Source organism: Ascidiella aspersa, chromosome 6, assembly GCF_963924565.1.
Source record: "Ascidiella aspersa chromosome 6, kaAscAspe10.2, whole genome shotgun sequence".
NCBI lineage: Eukaryota > Metazoa > Chordata > Ascidiacea > Phlebobranchia > Ascidiidae > Ascidiella > Ascidiella aspersa.
Window position 1 is genome coordinate 15,803,984 of NC_139452.1, and position 9,375 is coordinate 15,813,358.

Below are 9,375 nucleotides of genomic sequence, written 5' to 3' on the forward strand. Positions count from 1 at the left end.
TACTTTGGGCCTCTACAAAAAGTTTGCCGACCACTGCCATAACAGGTAGACGATGAGACATTGCAAGTGGCGCGTGGTCTAATCCGAATACACATATTTGGCCCGGCAGTATGAAAGGTTGCACGCCCCTGATCAAGGGCATTCATATTGTATAAAAAGTGTTTGGCAAATAACACAGAAAACATATGTAGTTTGTCTTTTATTACCATGACAAAATAAATATTTTAATAGTACACATTGTACTTGAAAGATAATGTTAAATTAACTTCAACTATTTCTTGACCTTGTGGGAAAAAGTTGCTTATAAAGAGGACTATTCTTGGCGTTGTCATCACTTAATCTATCGTTATTGATTTCAATCATTAGGAGTTCCATAAGTTTAGAGTTTCTTGTATTTTGCTCATCTGTCCAATTAAGCCAATGTGCTGGACTATCTACATAGGGGCCAATATATGTGTGATACAAGATAGGTCTAGGATTTAAGCCCATTGTGCCAAATAATAAGCCAAATGGCAATCCAAAAAAACAAGCAAACAATACAGAAGTGAAAAGCATGCCTTTAGGTCCTCTTTTCCACTTGTAGAGAGCACCGGGTATTGCAGCTGCAGCAACATAATGCCAGGCAACATCTTTTTTTCTATATATTGTCAATGACTGACTTATAAAACTGAAAGATCCCAAGATAAAAGCTACTCTCCAGCCCCAGCGCACAAGGTACCGTGTTGAAGTTACAATAAAAATATTGCTTCTTTGCCTATAGGCATCAAATCTATTGTCAAACTTCTTGCCTGACCTTACTTTGTCAAAATCCATTACATTGCGATACCCGTGTTCCATTCCCATCATTGTACCAGCCACAAGGGACATAGCTAGAGTAAAATGTTTCACAAATTCATAGTTAAAGTTGTGTGCGCATTCAACTATGGAATAATTTGAGATGTATCTTGAAGGTAAAAAAGACTGTTTTACTCTTGTAAATGCTGGTAAAGATTCAGATCCTCTTGGCAAACCCAATAATGAATTGATGGAAGGATACTTTTTTTCTACAATATCTTTTTCAGACTCTGGAGGAGTCCAGTACTGTAGAAATCGCAAGTTGTTGTCCTCATTTTCTTGATCTAACTTAATTTGCAAATGGAATTTTTCGTTAATCAAATATGCGGCTCTTTTCACAGCAACACGGTAGTAAAATTTGTTACGCTCACTTTTTTGTTTATCTATTTCAATACAAAGACGTTTTTTGAATACAGTATTTCCTTGAAATTTTTTAAAGTGAGGACATTGCAATTTGAGTAGTTGAGCATCCGAAAAGTCATTGATGCTGAACGTATACTTAGATAGAGGTTCTATCGAGAGTGAATGAACCTCTGTGTCTTTTCCAACCATGACTTTTATATTTTACATGTTTTGGAAAATAGTGTTACAAGTTCAACCACTTTCTTCTGAAATCATAACAAAAACTTTTAGGCTTACAGAAGAATGACTCTTTCAGGAGAAAGCAGCATTAGCTTTACACAATGTGGCAATGTACATCGTTTGCTACAAGTGCTACACTGTTTAAGACAAAGGAAAACTTACGGCGCTGGTCTACAATCGTACCACAACGCACATTATGGTTAGAGTGCGGGTTAGCGTTTTGGGTTAGGGTGGGTCAAGTATTATTATTAAATAATAAATATAATAATACTTTACCCACCCACACCCCAAACGCTAACTCGCATCCCAACACAAATATTGTGCGGTGATTTAATAATTGTGGTAGGATTGTAGTCTGTAGACCAGCGCCAAACTTACTTTTGCAATAGTAATGCAATTATTACGGCTATGCCAAATTATAAACTATGGTTAATGCGCAGGGGAGATGTTCAAGCAAATCAAAATGGCTCTGCTGTATTAACATAAAAGAGATTTTCACGAAATGTTCGACTATTATGATCGCGGCTGAGTTTGAAACTCACCATTTCTCACTTAAGGCCCGTTTACACTACAGCTGCACTGAGCTGAGCAAAGCGTAGTTTGCATTTAAATTCTATTGTGGCGAGCGTTTCAAGCTTTGCTAAACTCAAGCCCCGTGCAGAGACGGGCTCAAAACCAAAATGTGCATATTGTGCGCACAATGTGCACTTGCTATATGTGCACCGCATTCGAAGGTGCACATTGTGCGCACAATGTGCACTTGTCATATGTGCACGAACCAAAACGTGCTCATTGTGCGCACAAGTGCACTTGCGATATGTGCACTTGCGATATTTGCACCAAATGTACACTAAATCTGCATCTAATGTGCACCTCACTTGAATTTGATGTGCTATTAATGTGCCGGTGCGGCAAAGGTGGCTAAAAAGTTGCACACTCTGTTTTCCATGATCACTTTTTCCACCGCGTGTAATGGCAAGGCGCTATTTGTCCGGCAGCCGATTATTATTATCGAACTTAAAAACAGACAGTAAATGGTCGTAAGCTGCTTGAGAGCTTCAGCATTTTAATTTGTTTTTCTTGTTCGTTTTTTTTTTCGCTATCTATTTTATTAATAAAAAAAAAAAAAAAAAAAATTAAAAACAAACAGACAGGCAGATGTAGGATTTGTACTTTTCTTACTTACCAGAAGATATACAGATTGTCACAAATTTAATTATTGTAGACCCTTTCTACCGGACTAATGTGTTTGTCCGCGGGAATCGCCGTTCGGGTCAGCTACCCACCGACTTGTTTTTTAGGACTTTGTGTGAATTTCGAAGTCTCAGTTTTTCTAGCGCTACGTGACAACTTTGTGTGCGGTTGCGTTTTGGATGGTGTGTGTTGCATCGTCATTCGTCGGGTGGATACCGAGAGAATCGGACGCATTTTGAGCACGGATTGCAATCTCGTTGGTTATAGGCAAGAATAATTTTTGAATTTTAAAGTCATTTAAGCAAAGTTACGTGACGTATTAAAAAAACAGCAACTCATTGCTAATATATAAAAAATGAAAAATCAACGTTTTATTTAATCAATATTCATATTTTTGTCATTTTTAATTTTTTTTTATTTCGATATAGCCTTTTCTTTTTTATTCATTTTTCATTTATTTTTACTATAATTTCATTTTCGTTTGTAATTTGAGGTTATATTTGATTTGTTTCTGTCGTATTTTCATATTACCTACCTATCGATAGTATTTCGTTTATAATCTTGCTTAAAATATTTCGCAAATATTGCTGCTGCAGTTTTCCGTTTAACATTTTTCCATTCAACCATTTCCAACTTTTTATCTTACGATTGGTATTTCGCCCTGAAGTGAGTATTTTTTTGTTTCCTTAATTGCCTTTGTGCTATATGCGTGCCGTGACTCCTTCAATTTTCTGTTTTGTAAAATAGACTTTTGTGTTGAAGTTTTTTAAATTTACGCAATTGGCCTGACTTAACGTTGTACAATCACTCGTTTTAAATGTATTTCATAATAAAAGTGCTTGTATTTTTTAAAATGCAGTGAATCAGAGAGGTCGATAGAGCCACTAATTACGAAAGTTATTTTTAGGATTCATTGATCATTTAAAAACAAACACAAACAATCCAAGCAGACGTAACGCTATTCAATGTTCAACTAATTCTAACCAATTTTTTTCTAAGTTAACAAAATTAAAATGCAATATTGTACTTGAATTAGATTAAAAATGGTCAAACATAGATCTTTAAATACAAGAAGTGTTGCCTTACGTTTAAAAGGTCCTATCAACATGCAATTGGGTAGGGGTGCCCAAAACGTGACATTTTTTCCGATAACCAATATCGTGAACAAAAAGTATCACAATCCGATACCCAGTGACGTCATAACCATGCCCACATAAGTAGAGTAGTTAAAAATTATGAACGTTAAAAATACTTTTACGGGTTTAAGGCTAAATTTGCAGGTTTAGTTACCTCCAGTTGTTAACTTATTTGTTTGGTAAATTTAACCCATATAATCGAAAATCCATACAATTGGGACTCAATTAAAAAAAAAGAATTATAAAAAGAATCGATCGAAAAATAACATGCATAATAAATTCACTCAATATAATCGGAAATCCATAAAATTGGAAAGATAACATTTTAGCATTAGCCTACTTGATCTTTTCCATACAAAAACATAATCGGAAAAATCGTTTAATATGAAGTTATTTATTTTTCTGTATAACGTTTACTGATACATTGTAAGTTGCACATTGAGCGATAGTGCACAATGTGCATTTAATCGTCACATATCGCAAGTGCACATTGTGCGCACAATGTGCACATATCGGTTCGCGTACATATCACAAGTGCACAATGTTCACACAATGTGCACCTTGGAATGTGCACCGAACCCTGTACATATCGCAAGTGCACATTGTGCGCACAATGTGCACGTTTTGGTTTTGAGTCCTGTTGCCCGTGCAGCAGCTGCAGCTAGCTTAAAAATACGCTTTGGAGCGATTTTCACGCTTTGCTAAACTCAAGCCCAGTGCAGCTATAGAAACACGTTACGTTTGGAGCGAATTTTACGCCCAGCGCAGCTCACTGCAGCTGTACTGTAAACGGGCCTTTAACTGTGTTTGGAGATTCCGAACATAATTGCACACCTCAAATTCAGACTTGGACAACTAGATAATTCTAGTTTTCTAATTCAATGAATTAGAGCAAAATGCGGCTAATTCTAATTCTAATCTAATTTGTGAATTACTTGTGTGCTCCAATTCTAGTTTTAATCAAATTCGAATTTTACCAAAAATCCTACTTTGTCCAACGACATTTTTAGTCTCTTAGTGAAAACAAAGATTTTGAATTCAAACTCTTTGGTTGAAACGTAATTTTCACGGACTAAAAACCAAATGCTATTCTAAAATGCTTAAAAATTAGCACACACATAATTGACATGCACATTCCTATTAAAATACTTTTCGATTTAAATGTTATTGATTGTGAACAATAAAATGTAATTTTAGTTTAAATTCTAGTTCAAATTCGTTTTTTTAAGAATTCGGTAATTCTGATTCTAATCTAATTTGAGAAAACTCAAAATGATCTAATTCTAATTCTAATCTAATTTAGAAAAACTAAATTCTCTAATTTTAATTCTAATCTAATTTTAAAAAGCTAAAATAAATCTAGTTGTCCAAGTCTGCTCAAATTACGGCGCTGCACACCAGAAAACTCGGCGAGAAGTGGCATGAAATAAACAAAAAATATGTATTTGTTTAAATATGTTTTCCAAAAAGAATCTACGCCAAATTGTTTCATCCAAAGATATTAAAACTTAAAATGTATTTCTTTATGGATTCAAACAAAGTCCATAGAAATTATACAAGTTGTGCAACTCAGATTTGTAGCGAATCAGCGTCTGTATTTGTTATTTACCGTACTGTGTTTGTTGTGCGTGTGCTAAAGTCTTTCTGGCGAATTTCCTGTGCGCTGCATCCTGCTCGTTAACTGGTCAGTTTTAATCCTCGACGCATTCGCTTTTACTGCAACGTTAGTCGTGTCCTTTCTACTGCAAAACAGTCAACAATGCACGCCTTACTGGCAACACGTGTTTTTACTGCGCTGTAAGCTCTTTTATTGAAAGCGAAATATGCTGAATTATGTGAATGTACAATAAATCTATGAGCGACCTGACAGTATGCTCTTTAAATTACAATGGCAGTTTGTTTTAGTTTCGATTTAGTGGAGTTCAGATAGCACGGTGGTCATGTCTCATCTGTTGAAATATACAGATTCATGCGCGCTCAAATGTTTCCCAAATCGCCTTAATTTATAATGGGCGCTTATGGGAGTGAAATAGAAAATCGTCGTTTTTAACTTTTTTCGGCAATTTTGTAAATTGTGACGACCCAATATATAAGCGTATATGTATAATGCACTGAATTACTTTGAAATATGTTACATTTGTGTGTTATATAGCATTAATTTGGTTAGATTGGCGTTCGAACGAAAAAAAAGTAACTATAGGTTGAGGCATTTTAGTTAGGTAAGAAGCTATTTACCCGGCTAAGAAATTTATTTAAATGAGTTAGAAAATCAATCATAAAAATAATGCAATCATCTAAAAATTAAAATAGCCAATTTTATTGTAGTTTTCTTATGAAGAGATATCTAAATATCTTAATATGTTCAAAATGAAACCTAGGATATGATCTTACAGGTGATATATATATCCCTGTTTTTAACAGAAAAATTAAAATCCTCCTGTTCCTGGACTCCCGCCTATAAGAATTACAAGATATCTTCACTGCATCCAATGGATTTTTTAAAAAAAATTATAATTTAACAAAAAAATGTTCAACTTTGTTTTCAAGCTACACTGTAAATGTGAAAAATAAACTTCCTTGATTTTAGTTTGAATTTTGGTGTTTGTTTACATTCTTGAAAATGAACCATTTTTAATAAAATTATGTGTTTATGTGAAATTATAACAAATGCTTGCAATTATTCTGATTTTGTAGTTATTTATAATAATTTGTTTATTTACTTAAAGATTAAAACTTGCCAATATAAAAACACTTACCAAAAACTGTTAAAAAAAACATTTTTTTAGGTTGTTTTATTACAAATTCCATTCTTTCACAAATAATAAAAACAATGCACAAAATAAATAATAAAAAACAAAATGCAACACAAACATACTGAAAAAGGGGAAACCAGAAACCAAATGACTAGGCCTACAGAAGTGATGTGGGATAAAGTCAGTTGCAATATTAGACTTTGTTGACAACAATTTAGCTGGCAAAGTAAACCCACAAAATTGAAACTTCAGCTTGGTGTAGGATAAATTAACATTGCACTCAGACCTCAGTTGAGAAAATGTTTCCTAGTGATAGGGTCTATTTATTTGTTCCACTACTTAATGCTTGCTTTAGTCACATCCTTGTACAGAAGTGTTGTGCTGTGCAAGTTCCACTCAGTTTAAACTTCAAAGGGCAAAGTTATGCCAATAACTATAAAAGTCTTGTTAGACAGAAAATATGCTGCAAAGGTTGACTAGGAACAGAAGAGACTGTGTGATTAACCTTCAGACCTATGTCTTTCATAAATTCAGTTGTCAAAATTGTTTCATTTTAGACAAATTTTATATAAAAAATATTGTAACTATCAACCTAATATCAAGTTGTAAATCCATTGATTTTACAATCCCGCTGTAAAAAGATGGGAAATAAAAGTTTGCTTTCAACATACACAAAGCTCTTATCTATAACCAAATTAACAAACCAATAATTAAGAGTCTATTCCGATGGACAACAGTGCTTTTTTTTAACGTATTGTGTATCCTTAATGCAGGCTATAAAGTGGGAAAGTTACTTTAAAAATTTTTTTAACATTTTCTTTATTTTCATTACACTTTACATTAGTTACTGATATTTTTGTTTGCATAGTTAACTAAAGTATTGTAGACGACAAAGTATGATCCTGACATGACACGCTAATATTGAGTATATTTCGGCCATTTTTAAGCAATTTTTATTTATTCTGATCTAAAATGTTTAGTTTGACTAGTATTAATTATTGCCATTCATCCAAATGTTTTTTATTCGGCAAAATCGTTAATAAATTACGATTTTCTGCTTTTTTGCCATAAGCGTCTATTGTCATTTGGGAAACAAGATGGCGTCCATGTCGCTATAACTAAGAGCGAGTTAGCTGCGCAACTTGTGATTTTTATAGAGACTTTGGTTGTCAGAACAGCGTTACCAACCAGCATAGTTAAATGTACATAATAAATACATTAACTAGACTGATCAAAAAGGCCATTCCAAAGATTTGGATATCATATAAGTTGATTTTACCTAACTTGACGTTGCCTTGTTGCAATAAAAAAAAATATTTTCTGGTGCCAGTAAAAACGAAGTATATTTCTATCAGCAGGAGCTAAAATCAAGTTATTCTGCTTTATTAGTATTGTGTATAGTACCAAGAATACCAATACATCACTAATCCCTTAAAATTCGGTAAAATAATCACCAAATATTGCCATAACGACAATTTTAAGATGCCTCTCCCATAATCCGTAATGCAAAATTTACGCACTTTTGGAACTTTTCAAGATGGCGTAGAAGCCTTCTAATTGGCTTCAATTTTCAACCACTAGTTGCGCTATCCAGGTTTCATAGAGATCAGTGGATTGCCAGTTAGGATTTTTTTTAAAGCCTAATTTGAAAATTTAGCCTTTTTTTTAACCTCATTGGATTTTATTTTTCCAAAATATTTTTTCCAAATTTTTATTTTTTAAATAAAATCCAAATGAAACTTGGTTGTTTTAGCTTTTTTTTGTTTTATTCAAAAATTTCATGAGTGGTATGTTTACCTACCCTCACCCAAACACTAATTTAACTAGGCAGAATTCCCACCGGTTAGTTAGACAAAAACGCTTTAAAGCAGTCTGATTGTGGCTAATGAGATGGAACGCTATTTCTTTGTTGTCGCGTCTCCACCGACCAGACTTGACGCAAATCTTACGCACAGCAGACAGACACGACTAAACGCGTTTTTAGCGAAATAGCGCGTGCACTACATTTCTACAGTGTCTTAAGATGATTTTTGATAGAAACCATTAGTTTTTTACGGGTTTTTGTAGGTTTTATATATATTAGGAATGTTATTTTAAAAGGCAAAACAGGTAATATTTTTTAATTCCAATAAAATATATTCCTGGAAAGGCCGAAAAGCCTTTTAATTTCTATCTTTCTTTTCCATGTATGATTTTACCAGCTTGACTAGTTAAAAAAACAATTTTGAAGACACCCTTGCGTACTTTTGAAACTTATCTTCATGTTTTAATAAAGTGTGAAAAAGTACATGGAAAGAAAACTCTCTATACCCTTTTTTCACAAATAGAGTATACCCACTTCTTGTGTTGTCATAAACTGCTGGTTACGTTTCCAAAGACATATTTTTCCAAAATTTACACGTTATTTGCCTCCGCCATGATCACAACTGAATTAGGCTATACAGCCTAGCTTTGACCAGTTCAAGTTTCGCGCGCTTTGTCGGTGGGGATTGGACAGAGTCGCTTTCAGGCACGACGCGACAAGTCAACAGACAGACATGTTTCGTCGCGTCGTGCCTGAGGTCCGGTGGGGATCCAGTGCGTTGCTTTAATAATTGCTAAAGGCTGTGGTAGGAAGGGTGAGGGTAGGTCCAGTATTATTATTTAATAAGATTGCTTAGTCTACCCAAACCCAAACGCTTTTTTAATTTTGGCCATCTGGCAACCCTGCCAGGTGAAACTGTTCAAAGTTTTCCTTGAATAAAATAGGCTGTAATAGAATCCTTGCAAAGTCGAACTCTTGCCATTAACACGCAAGGCACGAAGCATATCGTGTTTCTGGTTTAAATTGGAAAATATTACCTTAAATAAAAAAATGAACGACGTATTGGACACAC

The 9,375-nt window shown here is 34.2% G+C and overlaps 1 protein-coding gene across 1 annotated transcript; it reads right to left on the reverse strand.

Annotated features, from left to right (window-relative positions):
* Positions 1-229: 229 nt before the first annotated feature.
* On the reverse strand, positions 230-1,619 carry LOC146140451 (uncharacterized). The gene has a single exon (XM_083392196.1). The coding sequence runs from the start codon at positions 1,384-1,386 to the stop codon at positions 268-270; it is 1,119 nt and encodes a 372-aa protein (XP_083248322.1). The 5' UTR covers positions 1,387-1,619; the 3' UTR covers positions 230-267.
* Between the last annotated feature and the right edge of the window lie 7,756 nt (positions 1,620-9,375).